The sequence below is a fragment of the Vanessa cardui genome, chromosome 4 (genome assembly GCF_905220365.1).
Source record: "Vanessa cardui chromosome 4, ilVanCard2.1, whole genome shotgun sequence".
NCBI lineage: Eukaryota > Metazoa > Arthropoda > Insecta > Lepidoptera > Nymphalidae > Vanessa > Vanessa cardui.
In genome coordinates, this window is record NC_061126.1 from 13,442,113 (window position 1) to 13,465,942 (window position 23,830).

At 34.2% G+C, this 23,830-nt stretch overlaps 1 protein-coding gene across 2 annotated transcripts in view; it reads right to left on the reverse strand.

The window, feature by feature from the left end:
• LOC124544313 (phospholipid-transporting ATPase VD) overlaps nt 1–23,830 on the reverse strand; it is a 70,340-nt gene that overhangs the window by 5,838 nt on the left and 40,672 nt on the right. Inside the window, exons 2-10 of one of the 2 annotated variants that reach the window (XM_047122809.1) lie at nt 10,432–10,636; nt 9,161–9,982; nt 7,836–7,987; nt 7,503–7,638; nt 4,027–4,233; nt 3,402–3,624; nt 2,801–3,045; nt 1,260–1,481; nt 723–813 (exon numbers count right to left, since the gene is read on the reverse strand). In XM_047122809.1, coding sequence (XP_046978765.1) covers nt 723–813; nt 1,260–1,481; nt 2,801–3,045; nt 3,402–3,624; nt 4,027–4,233; nt 7,503–7,638; nt 7,836–7,987; nt 9,161–9,982; nt 10,432–10,636 — 2,303 coding nt within the window. Of the gene's footprint in view, nt 1–722; nt 814–1,259; nt 1,482–2,800; nt 3,046–3,401; nt 3,625–4,026; nt 4,234–7,502; nt 7,648–7,835; nt 7,988–9,160; nt 9,983–10,431; nt 10,637–23,830 lie in introns of both variants that reach the window. The other variant, XM_047122808.1, reaches the window with a different exon arrangement.

Genomic DNA, 23,830 nt, shown 5'->3' on the forward strand with positions numbered 1-23,830 from the left:
CGAAATACTGAATGTAATACTAGCTATAACCCGCGACCTTGCTCGCGTAGAATATAAATATATTTAGAAAGTAACTAAAAATATTACGCTGATGATTGGTATACAAATAGATCTTATCCCTTTTGTTTCCAAAAAATGGTCTATGTCCTTTCTCAGGTTCTAGACTGTTTGTGTACTAATTTCATTTAAATCAGTTCAGTAGTTTGGGCGTGAAAGCGAGATAGACAGACAAACAGAGTTACTTCCACATTTATAATAGACTATTTGACTGGTTTTTAAAATCCATTTTATATTATTTAGTAGAAGTTAAGGAACCCAGTAAAAGTCGATTTTTTTATTTCTAGTACATATTTGCCGAAAAATATCATATTAAAAATTCCATATTTAAATAGCGCGCAAAAACGCTACTTGGACAATATGGCGCTGCAAAGGGGTCGGTGACGTTACTTTGCTGTATTTTAATCTGTGGTACATTAGAAAAGCAAGGTTTACAAGAAAGTGACTTCATCATGAGCCCGGTCAATCAGGAGCGTTTAGTGTCACATGACAAACGTTTGAAAAAATGCATTTTTATTTATTGATTTTTGAATAAATTAAGTATTATTTTCAAGTTTCGTTAGTAAATAACCATTTTTAAACTCATAATATACACTGATTGCAATAATTCACGATTTATTTTTCGCATTGTCAAATAGTCTATAATCTATTATATAAACACTCACCGACTCCAACGTCGGCCGTTTGTATCATGGAAACGTCGTTCGCTCCGTCTCCGATGGCCAGCGTCGTGACTCCCAGCTCCTCTTTAACTGCCTGAGGACATAATTACACCACGATGAAAATACGGCCACGATAAATTGGCCGGTCAGAGTTTAACAGGAGACGTCAGTACGATTGAGTGAGCCAGTGTAACAACAGGCACAAGGGACATAACATCCTAGTTCCCAAGGTGGCACATTGACGGTGTAAGGAGTAGTTAATATTTCTTACAGCTTCATTGTCTATGGGTGATGGTGACCACTTACCATCACGTGGCCTATATGCTCGTCCATTAACCTTTTTTTTTTTTTTTTTCTTTTCACCTATACCTTAAAAATAAGAGTATGGTCAGTACAAAAGTCAATCTTAAAGAAAACTAAATCGATACTTGCAATGCAAGCCATATTGACCATATATATATATATATATATATATATATATATATATATATATATATATATATATATATATATATATTTGTTGTCTTATATTCGCCTCACCTTGACGATGTAGGCCTTCTGCAGCGGCGTGGCGCGGCAGCACAGCACGGCGGAGCAGCGGCGCGCCAGCGAGAGGAACGGCGCCACGAGGCCGGAGCGCCGGTCCAGGATGTACGTGAGCGTGCGGCCGTCCACGACGAGCGCGCGCCCCGCGCCGCCCGCGCCGCCCGCCTCCGCCGCGCCGCCCTCCAGGTAGCTCTTGATGGTGGACTCCGCGTGCTCCTGCGGGACACACCGACTTATATTTCAACAACAACAACAGCCTGTATATTCCCACTGCTGGGCTAAAGGCCTCCCTTTGAGGAGAAGGTTTTTGGAACATATTGCACAAACTGGTTGATGGAATGCACATGAATTTCTATGAAATTTGTCACATGTAGGTTTCCTCACGATGTTTTCCTTCACCGCTGAGCACGAGATGAATTATAAAGACAAATTATGCACATGAATCAGCGGTGCTTGCCTGGGTTTGAACCCGCAATCATCGGTTAAGATGCACGCGTTCTAACCACTGGGCCATCTCCACTCACTTATAATTAGATATAGTCAAATTCACCAACTTTTAATTGATTATATATAATACTGACACAAGAAGTAAACCTGTTACTGACAAGCCTGACTAACACAAATGAAAATGTTCAAATTAATTTGTTAAGTAACAATAGGCTATTTGACTGGTTTTTAAAATCCATTTTATATTATTTAGTAGAAGTTAAGGAACCCAGTAAAAGTTATGTTTTTTATTTCTAGTATATATTTGCCGAAAAATATCATATTAAATAATCCCCATATTTAAATAGCGCACAAAAACGCTACGTGGACAATATGGCGCTGCAATGGTGTTGGTGACGTCACTTTCTTGTATTTTAATCTGTGGTACATATTTTAGAAATGCAAAGTTTATAAGAAAGTGACTTCATCATAAGCCCGGCTAATCAGGAGCGTTTTGTGTCACGTGACAAACGTTTGAAAATTTGCATTTTTATTTATGGATTTTTGAATAAATTAATTATTATTTTCAACTTTCGTTAGTAAATAACCATTTTTAAACTCATAATATACACTGATTACAATAATTTACAATTTATTTTTCGTATTGTCAAATAGCCTATTAGGGCATTCACTCCCATGGACGGCTTCCTGGTGTCCACCTCAAATCCAGCTCTGGATCCGAGGCAGAGGAGAGACTTCGAATGTCCATGCCGCCTCAGTCTCATAATCTAACCACGACCACCGAAGAATGACTGCATCAGCTACTTTTAAATCAATATAAATTATATTTGAAAACTTTGTAAAGAAATAAACCTAGTTATAACGGATTTGAATCGCGTGTATTAATTATTTTTGACATCCCAACGTTTCGATCACTTTACATCGTTCGTGGTCACGGGTAGACTCGAAACGTCGGGATGTCAAAAATAATTAATATAAGCGATTCAAATCCGTTACAACTAGTTTTATTTCAATGTGTAATAATCGCGAAAATTTAAAACAACATTATAACTTTGTAAAGGATGTGCAAAATATGGCCGAAATCTTACTTTGTCCCGAGACATTAAATGTAGGAGCCGATCGCTCTGGGAGAACAGCGCCGCGGAATAGGCGATATTTATGGCCGTTTCGGGCTTGTCTCCGGTCAGCACCCACACGACTATCCCCGCGTCGAGCAACGCTCGCACGGTGCGCGGGACGTCTTCTTGGAGACGATCTTCGACGCCGGTCGCTCCGATGAGGGTGAGAGCGCTTTCCAGTCGAGCTAATGAATCCCGTAGTCGTTTTTCTCTACCTGAACATGGATTTTTTTTTTATGGTATAGGTTGGCGGACGAGCATATGGGTCACCTGATGGTAAGTGGTCACCATCACCCATAGACAATGACGCTGTAAGGAATATTAACTATTCCTTACATCGTCAATGTGCCACCAATCTTGGGAACTAAGATGTTATGTCCCTTGTGCCTGTAGTTACACTGGATCACTCACCCTTCAGACCGGAACAAAACAATACTGAGTACTGTTATTTGGCGGTAGAATAACTGATGAGTGGGTGGTACCTACTCAGGCTTGCACAAAGCCCTACCACCAAGTAAGTCAATCATGAAATAAACGGTATAGCCAAATTTTATTAATTTAAGTTCTATACCTTCACCGATTTCAGAGGCACGCGCGTGGCCAGCGAGCCATTCTTCCCAAAGCGCAGGCTGCATGGTCCGTTTCGCCATAACCAGTGTACGTAGACCCGCGCGTGAGTACTCAGACAGCAACGATCTAGTCCTTTCAAAGGCAGCCGCTTCTGCGGATCCAGCTCGCATTGGTGCTAGAGCTCCAAGAACTGTACTATCAGCTCCCTTTACGTATAGAACCACCTGGAGATTAAAAAACATATTTCTTAAGTACAATATATGATAACTATTCATAAATAATGTTTGCTTATAGTCCAAATACAAAATTATAGCGTATTATAATTTCAAAGTATGGTAAGCGTAGTGTTGAAATCTGATGGGTGCAGAGAAAGGGCAAGGACAGAAAACATTGTGAGGAAACATGTATGCGTGGGATGAAATCTTGTCCCTGGGTTTCCACCACCAATTCCAAATGGTGCCTCTTCTCAAATTATAGGAAACCTTAATGACGTTTACAGGCTAACTTATACAAGGATTTTGTTATTATATAAATGAGGCTAGAAACCTCTTCTCATTTGAATCTTTTTAATGACCTATACATACAATAACATATACTATTTAAATAAAAATAGGGTTCATTTTTACCTGGCCAGTGGGCACTCGAAGTGCCACAGACATGCACTTCCTATTAGAATCGAATTGCTGTACACGTAACACTTTGAGGTGAGATAATTCCCCGCGTATCCCCAATTCCACGTCATCAGGCGATCTCCCTCGAAGTTCGTATCCGTATGCCAAAGCCGCTTCGGCCAGAGCCAGTTCGTCTGGACTTTCGGCTTCGAAACGGGCCAACTGTAACACATACATCGTTTATTTACTAATGTTGTCAATTTTGAAATACTTTTCAAAATCTTGCCTAATATCCGGACTTGGTAACCAATCTTAATTTTAACTTTGCCGTAAAAAATACATTGATTAAAAAGGCGTATTACTCGATACAAGATTTTTTGGATACGATGGATGGATTGTGTGAAAGAGGATATGGTTAGAAAGAATGTTACTTGCGAGATGACGTCTGACAGAGAAGTATGGAAGGAGAAGACTTGCTGCGCCGACCCCATATAATATTGGGATAAGGGCAGGAGGATGATGACTCGATACAAGATTTTGTAGATGATAAAAAAACGTGGAATTAATACCCGTTGACTTCCACGCAGGATATATTAATTTAAATAATTGTATTAACTAACATAACTTTACCTCGTGTCTAATCGTCTCCTGAGCCCTTGGCAGTCTGGTTTTCGAGCTGGTCACAGCACGGTTACAGCGCTTCTAAAGGTTACGGAGGACATTCGATACGCTATGGAGAATCGTCAACTTACTGTAGTTGTATTGCTTGATTTTAGCAATGCATTTAACTCGGTAGATCATGATGTTCTTTTATGCGTTTTACGATCTTTAAACGTGTCATCCTCTGCGTGTATCTGGTTTGAATCATATCTTCGAGGACGCTCGCAGTGCATTCAGTTGGGTGAATTAAGCTCAAATTGGAGCGCGCTTAATTCGGGCGTTCCTCAAGGCAGTGTGCTATCCCCTCTTTTATTTTCTGTCTTCATTGATACTATATCAGCGGTAATTTCTTCTAAGTTTCACCTTTATGCAGATGATCTACAATTGTATAGCCACTTTAGTGTTGTGGATGTTACTACGGCTATTACTGGTATAAACGAAGACCTCAAACGGATTCACAATTGGGCTAACAGTTTTGGCCTTGTCGTGAATCCCGCAAAATCGCAGGCATTAATTGTTGGAAGTCGGTATATGCATAAATGTCTCTCTTTAAATAGCATTCCTCCTTTAGCATATAACGGCATACCAATCAATTATACCGAGCATGCCAAAAATTTGGGTCTTCTTTTCAGTAGTGACCTGTCCTGGTCCAAGCATATCAATGAGGTAAGTAAAAAGTTTAATTTCTCCTTTCACTCCCTTAAACCTCTTCAATATTTCCTTCCTACAAAAACAAAAACTCTTCTTGTTCAATCTCTTTTGCTTCCTCTGATAGATTATGCTGATTCCTGTTTTCTTGACGCTACTGAAGAACTGCTTGATAAACTTGAGAGGCTACAAAATTTATGCATCCGCTTCATTTTTGGTCTACGCAAATTTGATCATGTCTCTAGATTCCGAGCTGAACTCAAGTGGCTTCCTATACGTCTTCGCAGGGATACTCACGTTCTATGTCTCCTTTATAATATACTTTTTAATCCCTTATATCCCAATTACCTTCGAGAACGTTTCAAGTTCTTGCATCCTCCTGGTTCTCCTTGCCGTCCTAATGTCCAGCTCCTACTACAAATCCCTTCTCATAATTCTAATTTTTACACCTCCGCTTTCACAGTGCATGCAGCGCGTTTGTGGAACGCTTTGCCGTGCACGATTCGCACTTCTAATTCAATTCACATTTTTAAAAAGAAGTTAAAAGAGCATTTCTTATCAGTCTCCTAATTTTGGCATATGTATTTATATGTATGTATATTATAAGCATTTATATATGTAAACTTTAATGTATTATATATATATTTCTCATTTTTAGTTTAGTATTTGTTTTAGTTTTATTTTGTAATTGTAAACTCTTGCCTGTCTACCTTTCACTGTTCTGTCTATTCTCACTCTTCTGGGTATGCTGGAAGAAATCTCTTATAGGGATAAGCATACCTTTTAAATTTTGCTTTCCTGTGACTTATATATTTGTATCTGTACTGTATCTGGCAAATTTTAATAAACTGTTAAATAAAATAACTTTGTATTTTTTAAATGTTGAAAAAGAGTAACTACTGAGTTGCTTGCCGGTTGTTCTCGGTAGAATCAACTTTCCGAACCGGTGGTAGCTTCACTTAATTATTAATTGACGATTCAAAAGTGCTTGTAAAAGCCCACTTGAATAAAGTTTATTTCGATTAATGTTTTGGTCACTTTTTAATAACGAACGTTGTTATACGTGTTTGATGCTTTCGGTTTATTTATAGTCTATTTCAATCGAACAAGGATTAAAGATAAACAAAACTTAAATTATCGTATGCCATGCAATTTGCCAATAGCTCAGCTATATCGTGCACTGCTATGCTTATTATTATAACCGTGCTTGACTAATATAGGTATATTTATTTATAAAGCAGTACTATTCCATTAACAGATTCGTTGACGTATAAAATAACATTTTTTCACTAAGCCATAATTAATGAATCTATGCATATAATCTTATTGTTTCTGTTTGTAATATTAAAATAACTACTTTTTTTAAAAAAAATAAGAAATATATGAAACGACTCGATCGATTTTGACGGGACTTTCACTGGCAGATAGCTGACGTAATAAGGATTAACTTAAGCTACAACAATAACTTTTCGATAAATTTAAACGCGCACGATGTCGCGGGCACAGGTATTATGATAAATTATTCAAATTTTCGACCAATAATAACGCGCCAATTCGATGTCAAGTATTGTATATTTGATTTGATTGATTTCATCCTCTTGTGTTTCGAATAGACTACAGTCAGTTACTTATCATAAGCAGAACGAATCATATCTAATATATAGTAACCGCACATAAAACACCTAAAAAAACAATCGGAATGGAAATCGTAACGTATTTCAGAACCGAACCAAGTTGAACGATAAAACAATTTGTTTACGACTTGCTGACATTTCAAATAAACAGTGCGGACTAATATACTGCGCACTTTCAGTTTTATAGAGCAACATTAAGAGGCTCTAAAATGATTGATGACGACGACTGATTTCATTAGGAAACACTCAATGTGAAAAGAAAGTTTATAAAAAAATCGATCTTGGGGAACTATTAGTACCTAATGGTTTTTCAACGTTATAAATTTCCGTTTTGTACAAAAATAAAATCAAATCTTTTTTTGCCGAACAAATAATGAACTATTGAGTGAATAATTTGAAAGAAATGTCGTAACATTAATTTAAATTAGGATTCTAAGTGTAATGTGACATGAAAGATCACTCATCTTAGATCTTCACTCAGTAATAGAAATCTGTAATGTTATAGATAAGAATGTAATGTAAGGTATATAATAGTTAAAGTTCTAGTACCTGTATCTCCGCCGAAGTGCTCGGTTCACTGATGCTTTCTTCCCGACTGCCAAACGGTAGTTTGGGCAAGCGAAGGCGCAAGGGCGAAGTGGTGGACGGCGGCGGCGACGGCGTGGTGGACCGAGATTCAGTTAATCTAGCGTACCTCCAAACCAACCGGATTGAATTGTAGATCAATTAAAAAAAAAAATAAGGAATTCATTTAAATTAACTGCTTCGTTCATAGTGACTAAATTTTTGTTCATATTGGGTCTTATTAAAGCTTTTGACATTTACATAGGAGAATAAATGGAGTTCGCTGTTGTTTTATTTAAATAAATCTTATTAACTCACTTATCGTTGGATCGTAAAGTGCCGTTTGACTTCGAAGCTTTCTGAGATCTGAACTGATCACTGCTGGAGCTGGAGAGCTGCATATCGTCGACGTGCGGCTGACTCACGACCACCGTGTTGCACACCGCCAGAATCAGTAAGAATTCCCGTACCTGAATAATTGAAGTTTTTGGGTTTTCAGCGGAGAGTGACACTCTAAGTCCATATGTATCGATAGAATTAGGGGAGGTGTATTTGTGATGAGTGCATCCATCAATACCAATTGCACTTATTGTATTATTAGCATATTCGCTCCGGCAAAAGCATTAACACGACGCAACGGCGTCAGACAGGCGCCGTAAGTCTACCATATCCTTTTTCCTCCAGTATTATGGAACGCATTGCGTCAACGCCAACATATCTTATCATAAACTGTACATACATTACATTATTTCAATATAAATATACCACTTGTATACTAAGTATTAGTAGTTTCGAATTTACTTAGTAGGTTGGCTTTATGCAAGCTCGTCAGGTTAGGTAAAACCCAATGATCACTTATTATGCCCTAAACAGCACTACTTGTGTTGTATTCTAGATTAAAAGGTGAGTTAACCAGTGAAATTATCCATAATTAAACCGAACATATGTATAACGGCACGCTGGCGTGAAAGGAAACAAAATATTGGTTATATTGTCAATGCCTATGGAGTATGCAGTGGTGATAATTGGATGACCCAATTGTCATCCCACCTACCTATTTTAATTTAAATTGAATCAATTCTAATTGTCTATACAGGATAGAGTTACGATTTAAAAGTGATCTTGGTCTAACCAATGAAAATGTAAATCGAACTGTTCGATACGCAAATATCAAATACACATACCGATTGACCATGAATAAATAAATATTGAAACAATTCGTTAATTATGAGATTGTTTCTATAAGTTTGCGCAATAAATCTCTTCTTTGTTATAAAATCTCTACTTTGTTAGTTCGCATTATTTTCAATAATGCGAACTAATATTTATTTTGACAGTGATATTAAATATTTAAAATCGTTAAAGTATAATCATTCATTTTATTACCAGCACTATTTCTGTTAAAGAAGCAATTTATTTTCATTACTTTTGAGAAAAGCTAATTTTTCGCGTTAATTCAGATACCTATGTTAATTCGTAAGTCGCTACTTGTTATAAATATATTCAATTGAAAATCAAAATAGATATTTAATTATTTACAAACGATAGCGATTGCTGATATAGTTCTATAGTTTTTATGTTTAATTAATTAAATTAGAAATTTGGATGTCTTTACGAACTTCAAATATATCAAACTAAGTTACCTTTTGTGTATGCTGAGCATCATTGCTATCCAGTAGATGTTGGAGCATCCTTCGGTTCGGCGACACTTTTGTTACGGGGGTTACGATGGGAGGTAGGGTTGTCGAGGGCTCCGCATCTGGGCCCGGCGGGTGATCGTAATCCACCCCGTTCACAGTACATCGCCTGAACACCATCTTATTTTCCGTCAACGTCCCCGTCTTATCACTGAACAAGTAGTTAATCTGCCCCAACTCCTCCGTTATATTCAACGCTCGACATTCCGTTCGCGTATTCGTTACAGAGTCGTACATTTCAACGTCTTGATGGATGTGATAAACTTGTAACAGTTTGGTCATTTCGATAGTCACGTACAGAGAAACTGGTATCATGACTTGCAGCACTATTATATACGTCCAGAAAATAAGCAAACCCTCGTATGCAGGTTTCTCGGCGTAGGGTATGAAGGGCGTGTATTTATATAGAAATGGACTGTATTGATCCAGCCACACTTTACACCCAACTGCCCCCGCACAACACAGGAATAGTAGGACAAGAACACACCATATGACATCCGTGTTCATTTTCCTTTCTAGCTTTGAACATTTGTACCTCGGTCCCCCGTTGTTGAGCATTGCCTTTGTTTCGTGTCCCGCATAAACGACGATTCCCTCGACGTAATCTGTGTTCTTGATCGTACACTCTCTCAGTAGGAGGTTCTCTGAATTAAGCGGCACACGGCAGCCGTTGGGATGTGAAATCGTTCCAGTAAATCTGTATATTTTCGTCGACGGTCGTTCTACTTCAACAGAACTTCTGAATTTCATTGGATTAAATTCCAGTTGCTGAAACAAAAAAAAACATTAATTATTATTAGAATTTAATACCAAAAAAGTACTGCTATCGGTGGCTTAATTTTTAAAATATTAACGGTATTGTCACGATTTTTAAAGCATGTAATCGGAGAGAAAGTCGTCATCTCACAATTTTGTCGCGCTAATGATTTTTTTTTAATATCAATAAGTCTTTGATCCATTTTCGTGTCCGGCAAATTATGCAAGGAATCATTTTACTCTCAAATTGAGGCTAAACAACGAGCGAGTTAACAGCTCAGTGGATATCTAGTTAGTGAACTACATATTTCACAATGGGACAAAAAACAATTGCATTCTACTATTTAAGCGCATAGCAGATGTTTATAATAATAAATTGTTTTGTAGGCCACAAACAATGATATGATTTTTAATTTTGTATTCCATTTTTGAAATAAATAAAAAAAAAAGTTTGTGCTTACTTTGTCTCTGAATCCCGGGGCAACCACTCGTTGTTTTAAATTAGTTTCGCCGTCTAGATTACAAGTATCCAGATAGCAGATTCCTAGAGGATTCGACGAGTGTAACAACACCATGTCTGCGGGTACAGCCTCGTTGTTTGAGAGGTGGACTAGATCCCCGACGCGTACATCTCTCCATTTCACTCGGACGTACCTTTCCATTGATCTGTAATAAAGAAAGAAACCATAAACATTCCATAAACAATTGCAACGGTAAATTACCCACAGTTAGTATAATAGGCTTGGACATTAGGTCAATTCGCGATGCCGCGGTACTAAGACTTGAGAATATGGAACTTTATCATGTATATACAATACACATATAAATCGTATTTTAAAACGTGAAGACAAGTATATTCCAATTTTAATTTAATTTTTTTTTTGATGATTTATGAATGTTAAATACCAAAATATCTTTAAAGTACCATAGAGGTTTGATTGTTATTGCGAAGTTCGAAAGAGCTTTCAGTAAGATTGACTGGCTAGACAGTCAAATAGGAAAAAAACATCGCTTGTTGTTTTCCCTCCGAGAACTGGCAGTTATACCCTTTTAACACATGTATAATTGTATATATACAGAATTCATTTTATATTACGGTTTTTTTTTTAATCAAGATAAAATATCAATACCGTAGGTATTCGTTTTAAGGCCTTTTACGACAAGTAACTGGCATCTGTTATATATTCATTTTTAATTTATTTTTACCATATACAAGATTAATTAAAATTAATTCACTTTGTACAACAACATTATATAACTGATAATCTAAGAAAATATAGACACTTTGGTCAATACAACCAAAAAGGTTTTAGTTCATTCGATGTTTTGTCTTTAACATGTTTTGAATATAAATATTTACAATCTTTAGATCACAGGAGAAGTAAAGATACTTAAAGAATTTAATATTGAAATTGACTTGCGATATTGAATAATATATGCGATAAAAATATATATATATATTATAGTATATAGTAGTAGTAGTATTATACTACTGTTTACTATTATTATAGTACTACTATTTAACAAAATTAGTATTTTTACTTTTAATTTAACAATGTTACATGATGAATAGTGTTGTATTATTAATAAATATATATTAATCAAAAACTGTTTGCAGCGTATAATATAGCAGAACCATTAGCAAAACGTAAGGAAAATGTAAAATTAAGGTTGGTTTATTTCAAAACGTTAGCCCTGAACAAACATAGGCTATGTAAAATTCTTGAAGTCTAGGTTTTTTATGTTTACACAAGAATTCAGCAGTCACTATTTTCAAAGTTTAATACTCAAGGCTATATCACGTTCTTTACCAGAAGTAATCAAACAAAATTTACTTATCACCCTCATTCAATGCTCCAATACCGGTTTCTATAGAAAATAATTAGTTTCGATACGCCTACTAAGAGAATTGTCTAAATAAAGTACAATAAGTATCACGCTACACGTTGTAAAACCATTAAAACATACTTCGTATGTGGATACAACATTTTATTGTGTCAGGATTTGAATGATGATCCCACGCATAGATCGTAAAGCAAAAACGGTCTTGTTTTTAATTCTTTTATATTTTTAATCTGTTGGTAAAATTCGGATTACTTGTTTGGCTGTAAAACTCGTAATCTTGACCTAAATGCATACCTTTGTTATTTATCACTGAGCCCAATTGTAATACAACAAAATTCTCATGTAATTATGTGGTACGACCTCATAAAAAATATAAATAATTAATCTGGGCTATGTAGTAGTACTATTAGAGTATCATAGAAAGAAACTACGAGTTAGAATACATATAATGACTCAGACTATGACTCGTATAAGATAAATTATATAAAAACAATTATTATCAACTCATTTTACTACAATGTAAACCGTTAAATCAAACATGATGTAACGTTATATGTAAACAGAAATATTAATAAGCCGTATTATTTGTAAAAGGAAATAAAAAAAAAAGAGAAATAAATAAGTCAAAGAGTTAATTGAAAAAATAATGTTATTCTAAGCGATTTGACGTCGGCGATGTTATCGCTAAAGAGGTTTGTTTCGAGCCGATAACTCGCGAATAAGCAACAGGTAACAAAGTCACAAAAAGAAAGCGATTGTCGATTATTGCGTCTGTTCCGTTGCTTTCACTGTTCCGTCTTCATTGTTGTTCGTTTCGTTTGTTTCAATCGTTTCAACGACAATGCTAACCCAATTTAGAAGGTATTTCTTTGTTGCATGTTAACTTTGGTCAAATGCTTAATGGCGTTTCTTCGCCGTATAATTTATATATTTGCATGTCACGTTTTTGTGTTTTGTTTTGTCATAATTTATATGAAACGTTCTATCGCGTTAACATCTTTGGTGAATATTTTAAAAGTGTTAGCAATACTGTATTTACGTGAACCTAACGTTAACAGTATCAGACTGTAAATGTTACTAGAAGGTTATAACTTTGGTTCACCAGGTGGACCAACAAATCGTTTCTTGATTGGTATCTTGGTTGAATGGTCGATTTCTTGTTGACATTATTCACCGTTTAGCACGTCATATATTATAAACACAAATTCACTTAATAAAAAACTTACCAGAGCTTGTTTTATTATTTTATCTTAGCAAGAGCATTCTTTCTTAATCATAAAAACACTTATATCTCTCTGTCGAACACTGACTTTTCAATCGCATCGTGTAATTTATGCACTCACTGCGAATTATCTTTATTGATTCTGTGTATATATACGCGATAAATAAGAAGTGGGTTATCAATGTGATAAGTGGTGTTACAAAACACGCTAACATTTTGTTATAGCACGTAACGGTTTAGATCAATCTCCCTAAGTTTCGCTACCATTGAAAAAGCAATTAAGTTGAAACTATCTAGAGATCTTCCTTTGCTTGTATAACAACCATTGCGCATGTAAATACTCTTTGTGTTGACTAAAGACTTACGAAGGTTTTTGAGTAGGTCAAAGAGAAAAACTACACACAAATTACATTTCACTTATATCGCAAGCTGAGTGTGCTCTTTGCCGAACAAAGGCCGTCTTATCTTTAACAACATTGCTGCTACAGCAAGTTCAAGCCGTGAATTACACCAATCAAAAAATGTATATGAAAATGCGACGTCTATGTATTACTTTAAATAATTGTACTAACTAACATGACTGTACTTTTTTTTAAATGTTGAAAAAGAGTAACTACTGAGTTTCTTGCCGGTTCTTCTCGTTAGAATCTACTTTCCGAACCGGTGGTAGCTTCACTTAATTGTTATATGACGATTCAAAAGTGCTTGAAAAAGCCCACTTGAATAAAGTATTTTTTGATTTTGATTTTGTTTTGGATACTAAAGGAACGATTTTATAAAAACAAGTTTCGTATTCAAAACGCACACTATAAAATAAAATAATATTTATTGATATTAAAAACTTCTGAACGATAAATTAACTTTAATTTGAGAATCCGAATACTTCAATGTTGGTGCTAATACCTACATTACTTTTGAGTGACTAATATTTTGATAAGTAAATTGGAATACATCGAAGTGTTTACTTACTACACTGTTAGCGTTGCCTGAACAAATACTTAGGCTTTATTGTTCTATCCATCAATAGCATTCATTAGTACCTATTTGTCATTAACGTTCCTTTGTATCATTTGACAATAAATATATACATTAAGCATGTTATGGGGTTTCGTAGTCATAACCAAAACCATCAAAAATTCGAAATAAAAATCATTTCGAAACCATAACCGATATACCTAATGCAGGATATTATTAAATTATAAGTAAATATTATGCATATACGTATATAATGACTATAAATAATTTTAATCAAATATCCAATTATGGAATACGGAATAAAAGCATACAAAGAAAATCAAATTATTACCATGTAATTTTTCTTTACACTTTTCAGATCTAATATCGTGAATAAAACTATCCGACTCAAGACGAAATAATTTTTACACATCCATACAACAACAACAACAGCCTGTAAATTCCCACAGCTGGGCTAAAGGCCTCCTCTCCCTTTTGAGGAGAAGGTTTGGAACATATTCCACAACGCTGGTCCAATGCGGGTAAAGCGGAATACACATATGGCAGAATTTCTATGAAATTTGTCACATGCAGGTTTCCTCACGATGTTTTCCATCACCGCTGAGCACGAGATGAATTATAAAGAATTAAGCACATGAATCAGCGGTGCTTGCCTGGGTTTGAACCCGCAATCATCGGTTAAGATGCACGCGTTCTAACCACTGGGCCGTCTCGACTCAACACAACCATAACATTCCTAATATACATGCCGTTATAGTATATTTTTTAAAGATGATCTGTCAATAACACGATCACCGAAATTTCATTATGACTTTTGTTGTGGGTTAAAGGTGAAATTGAAAGCGAAAACCAATCAAAGTTCGTTTACACGCGCCGACGTGGGAGACTTAACTATAGTGTCTCAGTTAATTCACTTTCATTATTCATTGTTTATCTGGGATTCGATCGAGAAAGTCGTTTGTTACTTTTTCGTGTCATATTAAAAAAAAATACAATAAATATAATTAAAGGCGCTCACACTCCCACGCGAGTTTCAAACGACATCTAAAAAGACGCCGCTAAATACATCATAATTGTCTGTTTCGTTTTATGTATATATATTATTTGAGTACGATTATATATTTGAATACATATTTATTATTATAGTTAGTACATTTTTAGGTACATCTAATGTATTCAAATATTTAATTATTCAATGCTTCTTATACGTCGAGTGCTATTCTCAAAGTTTGTAAGAGATCGCCTTCTTAACGATAAGATCAGATCAGAGAAATATAGTTAATTATACATAGAGATTCAAATTAATAAACAAATAAAACTAATAAGTGTATACACGATAAACGATACTGCTCCGCCTCCATGCTTATTATATTGCTATTGAAAAAGAAGAAACCCTAAAGCATCAAAATTGTATTTTTGGAAAATGACGTCAAAAGTATTTATTTTAAAGCTTATTTTATAAAAGTACAATTTCGGCGCTTAAGATGTTCTTTCTTTACACAGACTACAAATAACTTTTTTCAATAAATGTGCTATCCCTCACTTTAGATTTTAAAATCGTCCTGATAGTCTTCATAGCTCGTTCAAACATACTAATAAAGTCTGTATAATTATATAAATATTTAATAAAGTATATGTTGAAAATAAAAATATTTCTAAGATACGATGTGTATCAACATATATTGGTTAAAATTTCCAAGTGCTTTAAGGTAAAAATAATGATGACCATATTTATTTCGTGTACTCTCAATGTTTGTTTTTTGCTTTGATTTTACCTCGAGATCAATAGTATCTACAAATCCAATCATAGATCTGTAGGCGTGATAATGATTCATAGTGTTAAAATAAAGATTTACGGTGTATGTCTAAAGGACGATTTTGGAAAAAAACTGGCAAATGATTATTCCATACGGAAACAAATTATTCATCAATTTTCAATAGGCAACATCAATGAACCTTTCAATAGTATTAAAGACCAATCTTTAATCATATCAAGATCAGAGAAAATATTTTAAAAGCCGCTTTTAGCCTTGCCCTCGTTGAAGTTCAAGTATGAACTTAAAGTAATGTTTTTGCATAAACCTTTCAACAGCGGACACAATCACATAACATAAGACATAAGACATAAGAAAGAATAAGACAAAGTATTTATTTCACGGGAATATTGAAGTCAACTTATTTCTTTAATAAATGTTAAACCATCATACAATTTTAAAAATCTTTAAACTAGACACCTACTTCTAAAATGAAAACGAAAGTTTCACCTCTATTCTTTCCTATTACTAAACTTTTCAACGCCCACCAAGGTTCATAGCTCAGAAAATTAAGATATTCCATAGTTGTCCTTCAATATAATCGCTATATGTAGAAACCTTGTAAAACACGTCCGAAGCCGGGATGGGTAACTTGTTTATTTATAAAATAAAGTGTAAATTACGTCGTAATTGGATTTATTTATGTTTACATTCAAATATACTTACGGCGTAGTAAAAATCATTTATGACTGTTCAATAGTTACATCGATTTATCTCTTTCTTTCATCAATAATATTACAATCGAAAGAACAAGTCTAATCATTGTATATAATTGGTATTATACGTCTATTAATTATTAATACAAACATCCTACAATATATAATACTAATTGTTTTATTATTCATCATAAAACAATTGCAATATGTATATAATACGGCATCAACTAAGCATTTTATTTTATATTATCTCTCTTCATCTGTTTTTGAATTAATTCATAAATTGCTTAAAATACTAATGTCACCTTGAAATTTCAGGGTTTCATATAAACAGAGAATATAGAATGAGATAAAATTGCACATTCAGAACGGTCAATACGGTTAACTGAGGTCATCCGTGGGATTGATATTTGATAAAAAATATATAAAACGCTCTATCTATAATAACTTAGTCTAAAACAATATGATTACTAAAGCGAAAACGTTGTTATGACAATAAATTGCAAATGTTATTGGTTAGAAAAACAAACATCTGTTTCATAAGTTTTCCATCAGAAAGATGTAAGCACCATCGTATTGGTAGCTTCAATATATTCGTAATCAACTATTAGATTATAACATTAATATTTACAAATGTTCACAGTTTAACAGCAAGCAACGAGCCGTGCAACGCGTTTGATAAAATGAATACCTAACAGTTTAACGACAGGATTTAATAAAATTGCGTCTGCGCACATACGCGACGAGAGAACGCGACATTTATCATCTTGTTTAGACGCGCTGGAGGCATGCGCGCCCGATAGCCCATTACGTACAATGTCATTACATTTACCTAGCTCTTGACATACATCCCGTTTATTTCAAAACATTTTAATTAATAAATCTACGTAATAAATTATCTCCAACGACAGATCAGTAAACACATATCATCTTTTTGACACAAATTATACCCAATTTTGATATTTTATTTTGTCTGAAGCAATAAAAAGCTACAATTCTCCTGTATGTAAGTACATCTCTAAGATTAATAGTGATTTTATAACTTAAAGCAATTCGTTGACTGTATTCGAATAGTTGAAAAAACTCCAAAATAATTCGTGGGAAGCGAGGAAGCGAATACGTTTCAACTTTCTCCCAAGTCGGTATTTAGGCTCGGCTCGGCTAATTCAGTCGACGATAAGTGTGCCGCTGTGCGTTGGTTACATCAGCGGATCTTGGTCAGCGAGCAATGTGAAGGCCACCACATTCACTATCGGCCTTAGTACTTCTTTGGACAATGACACCTATTCAGAAGACTTAGATTTAATATCCAGTTTTATGATTACTACGTTTAAATTCCACGAATAGTGACTAAGTTAATTTTTCTTAGTTAAAACGGAATAATTTGTTGTCTAATCGTATAAAAACCCTAATTATTTCTCATGCATAATACATTATAATACAAAATGCTCAAGCTACATTTTGAATACGTTTAAGATGTTACCGGACAAATAACGGAACGTACTAAACACATTACATTCAATACAAATTATTTACTTTGCATAAAGCATCATTTTACAATAAAGTCTTGTCATGTCTTTTCTCCTAATACTCAATCATTTGCTACTCAAAGCCTATTAAAATGAGTAAAACAAAAATGTTATTGTTACAACAAACTCTTTTAAATTATACATCAGAAAAAGATTTAAGCTATAAAGAAAATTTAAACGACGCACCAATTATTTGACATTGACTGAGCAACATTTACATAATACGTCAGTTAACATAAGCACACATTTTTATATATGTATAGTGTATACATATACAGTCATGTCTTTTAACACGTCTCCGAAATCGAACAATGCAACAAAAATCACGTATGTTATGAAAAAATATTTTATGAAAAACATGTTAAGAAATAGAGTTATTAACAAAGTTATACTTGCACATTACCGTAGTTTTTATTGCTTTAAGTGTACTAAGAAAATAATTAGATGCTAATGAATGTGCAATACTAAAGTAGAATACCGAAATTCTTGTAAAAACGAGTCAAGAATTCATAATACTTTTAATCGGATGTATTTTAATTTTGCGATGAAATTGTGACAACTGTGTAGATCGTAACTATTATATGGTGTATAAATTCCGGTATTTACTGGAAATATCACTGAGGCGGGCGCGAAGCGAGCGAAGCCCCTGGTCACAGGTAGTCTCTATTAAAAATCAAGTGCCTTTTTTATTGTTTTTATGTAAATAAAACTTATAGGTACCACGCAAGATGAAGTGCGTATCAGACAAGGTATCATCACCATCCACCTGCCCTTACCCCAATTTTATTTGGGGGTCGCGCAGCATGTTTTTTCCTTCCATACTTCTCTGTCAGACGTCATCTCACAAGTATCATTCTTTCTAACCATATCGTCTTTCACATAATCCACCCATAGTTTCTTTGGTCGTCCTGTACCTCTATATCCATCCACATCCATGCCCAAGACCTTCCTTACAACGTTTCAGACTAGGTATAATATCATAATTTATGTAGATGCTCTTCGCAATTTCACCTGCGTTAAATTTAGAATGTTGACGTGACTAGCGTGAATTTCATGTTCATGTATAGAGTAGTGCTTATGAACAATGTCAGGTAAATCTCTGCAGTTGCATTACGTAACACAAATTGACTTCCGAGCGTGACTTTATTATTAAATATTTAATGATAATTGCTTTTGATCGGTCGAAGTGTTACTAGAAAATGTAAGTAGTAAATAGTGTAATCTAACAAAATGTCAGCATCGAATGATATCATCAATAAACTATGACTGGTTGTTTGATTTAGAAATTCATTAAGCGATAAATTTAATATAAACGAGTTTCCGCACGTGGCTCCGGTCGCGTGTGAGGATTGCCTCACACGCGGCGCTGTGATTGCAGGTGTACCTAATTCTAGGTCCATTTTTGTTCCTTTTATTTATAAAATTTTTTGATGATCGGTTGAGTAGTTAAGATAGGCGTAACAAACAAATAACTGAATTCACTATCGAATTTAGTATGTTAATAAAATAGTTACGATATGAAACCATTAACATTTTTACACGGAACGTAAACAAACTAATGTAAAGTTATAATTGATAAGGAATTGTTACAGATTGCGGATTTGAATTATACATTGATGTTACGGATATTTGATAAAATCAAATACTATCGCACGTATGCACAATAATACAACACTATTTTAAACAAATATTTAAAGAAAAAGTATAAAATAATTGATTCAAAGACAAATTACATAGAAAAATTTGGAACTGTAGTTTTCCAGTCACTCACTATCGCGATTAAAAATGTAAGCGTAATAATAACAAGTGTATTCCATTTCAGAAATATAAATACGAACCTTTCCTTATTATAAAAAAAATGTGGATCAAAAGCAGCAGTGTAGTGGAATACTGAGAATGGAATACGCACGTATACAAATACGTCTGGGATTCCCGTTCTTACTAAGGACTGAGACCGATTCTAGTTAAGCATTTTAAAGTTCCGTATATACGGTATTTTACATTAAATTACACCACAGTAAAGTAAGTAATTAATAATTTAAACTTCTTTGTTTTTGAAGTAAAACTTATTTAGAATCAGCGTGAATTGAAGCTCAATGGTAAGAACGAAACGACAAAGAAACAAAACAAAAAATCTAAAATTTAATTATTAAGTTTTACTTTTACCGTACGACACTTGCGTGCGAGAGATGCAAGATTAACATTAATAATAAGGAAATATCTTAAGGTAGGTAGAATACGTCGAAGACATTTGTCGCGACACAAAACCCATACTTTGTTATTTGGCACATGGGCTTTGTAGGTATGAAAATCGTAATTGTAGCCGTGTGAAGTGGGCTCGGGTGAACATTCAAAAGAATGATCGTGGGAGGTAGCTATCACATAGACGCCAAAAGATTTTTTCAAATTTATATCATCTTTGCATGATGTTAATGTAGGTTAACACATAAATGTATCAGGGTAGCATGTTAAACCAATCCATGGCGTCACCGATGAGGCCGTGCTTGGCGCCAGCGAGTCCTAAATACGAATGTATTAAGATATAAGATATTTAAAACTAATTTAACACAACATCTATATAATAATATCTAACATATGAAATACTTTTTTATTATTATATACAGTAAAATGGATACATACTTATATATCGATTATATCTTAAATAGCTTTTTGGAGTAGTCCTATTATAAATGAATATATTCTGTGGCCTAGTGTTAAAAGGTCGTATATGAATAATACTTTATTTTTAATCAGAATAGAAACAATTAACAGATGTTAGTTCATTTTAGTAACACGTGTCTTATGCGTAATATTGTTTGTATTACAAATTTGAAGTTTATACCTACTGCTTTAGCACAATTTAAATTATTATCAATATTATTATAATCACGAAAGCAACTCTGTTCATCTGTCTGTTGTTCTTTCTAAACCACTGACCCAAATTTGATGAAATTGAGTATGAAGCGAGTTCAAAATCCAAGGACGTGTGTAGGCTGCTTTTTTGCCAATTATTTAAAGGTTATTTTTTTTTCATTATGATCAAAGTATTGTTTAAAGTAAAAGTTATAAGTAGCACTGACTAAAGGTGACGGGTGGTCATTTCTGTACGTCCTTGACCCAAATAACATTACGTTTAGTCATGTATAAATAATTAACCTTGGTCGACTCCTAGTAAGTAAATCAAGGATACCGTCAAGGATTTATTATGAACATTTTCATATATGACAAGGATGTATCAGATATAATCATTTGATTTTAACTCGTAGACAATAAAACGTTCATAAACCGTAGTGATTTTTAAAAGCGATACAATAAAACAAAGTTAAACTTGTATTTGCCCCCTAGAGGTTTCGTGTATAAAAGGTACTATTATAAATATTAAAATATAATTTCGTACTTTTAATGTCTTGGTAACAACTATGAATGTATATTAAATTATTATTAATTAAAGAGCAGGATTGATATCTTATAAATATGTTTACTCAATATATTTTTATTCGAGTTATTGTAATGAACACGTTTAAGGAAAAATTAAAATGTATAAATTAAAGACCTCGTTAATGCATACAGACGTCAATCCAAAAATAATTTTGTTTCGAGTGAGCCGAAACATTTAAACGATTACAGAGTCTGTACTCCTTCCTCATATTTTGACCGACCGAAAGGGGATGTGACCTAGGCGGTCTAGGCCGATTTAAATTTGGTCTACGTGCGTGCCAAATGTCAAAGTGTTTTAAATATTTAGAAAAAAATATCTGCGTTATTCACACGTATCTATGGTCAAATGGTGTAAATTTAAACTTTTCAAACGAAGCTGCTAGATTCCACTGGCCTGTTAGTTATTGATGACCTCCATGGTCGAGTGGTGTGTACACCAGTTTTCATGGGTACGTCACTCTGAGGTCCCGGGTTCGATTCCTGGCCGAGTCGATGTAGATTACCATTAGTTTTCTATGTTGTCTTGGGTCTGGGTGTTTGTGGTACCTTCGTTACTTCTGCTTTCCATAACACAAGTGCTTCAGCTACTTACATTGGGATCAGAGTAATGTATGTGATGTTGTCTCATATTTATTTATTTATAGTTGCCTGACGCCGACCCTTTTTGAGCTGAAGCACTTACTTGCTGAATTGTTCGATGGACTTAACAAAAGTCGGTTGCTACGTAGAGCAGACTTAATCCATAATAACCCGTGGATAACCCTTTAATATACTTTGAAAGAGACGAGATACATAGAGTTTAAGCATTAATTTGAATAATTAAAAATTTAAAAATCTTTAATGGTTAAATGTGATTGGATAAAATATTAATGCAAATGTAAACCAATGCCTGCGGTAAGCGAGCGTGCAACATTCACATTAATCAAAATAGTTAAATTCCGATAATTTCAACGATGTTAACTGCGACTATTCCTAATAGAAAAGGTAATTTTCTATATGATGGATTTTCTAGATAAAAACAAAATAAATTGTAAACGTGTATGAGCTTTAAATAAACGTGTTGTCTTTATCGAATATCAGTGTTTTTCTGTATGGATTCCCTTCGTATTTCACTCGTGAAATGTTGTAAGGTGACTTACGGCGATACGCTATCTTGATGCGTGAATCGTTAAATGTTATAATTATTATTACAGCCAATGTCACATATCACTCTGCGACATTTCATGATCGTGTTTGGAGGTGAGATTCAAGTTTATTCTTACGGAACAGCTTAACTGTTAAAAGCTTTATTTATATCAATAATTGCAATGCTTCCACACTATACCGGGACTAGATCAATCTTGATAATTGTCAGTTAGCGGACATTTATTGCAACGTTCATTTATTATTTACGATGAAAAACAATTACAGTTTTTCCTAGAAATTTAAAGTTCCATTAGGATATGATCTACATCATCAATCATTGCATGTTGCTATATTAGATATTCATTAATATTTAATCTTCATCATATTGAAACATGAATACGTCGTTTTATTCACAAGCGATGTTTACAATTTTTCCATTTTAGCTTGGAACATTTATAGATTAAAGATGTTAAAAATCTGTTTAAAATATACGAGAGAAATAACACTGTATTAAAGGTATCGCACGTCAGCGTTCATACTGCATTCTTAGTAAATCGTAAGACGCGAATTGCTGACGTACAAATTTGTGGCCACCTGCGGGTCTTCACCCACAAACGTGGGATTACTAGATTATGTCTATTGTTTATAATTGCAATATTTTTATTTGATTGGAAACATCCATACGAACAATATGAATTCTGTTTACTCTTACGCTTTTAAAACCACTGAAGCGAATTCGTGATATATGTATTAAGCAAATAAAGTAGGAGGGAATAGATTTACTTTATTTAATCTAAAACCTGATGATCAGGCCCTAAAACGCAAGCAAATCTGCGGGCGAAAACTAGTTTATTACATAAATAAAATTATTGTTACTAGCTTGTTAAATAATTATGTACTGTATCCAATATAAATGGTGATGTAATAACTCCGATGCTTTGACACTCGGATAGCTTCGAGCAACCTAACGAGCCATCATTTGTCAAAATCAGGTATGTTGTTTTGTTTCCATAAATATTAAATGCCGTACAGTACGGATAACATAAATAAGACAAATACATTACTAGCCCAGACTAATGATGTGTTATGTAAAACACGATGTTATATATAAAAACTTTAGTAGCTAAAAATCAAGGTTACTATATGATTTATTGTTAAGTAGTTCCTCATCATTAAAGTAAGTTACAGCCTGTTGCTAGTGTGCCCTCGTCTTGCATTTGAGTGGAGATTATCCCATCTCGCTACTTTAATGCGTG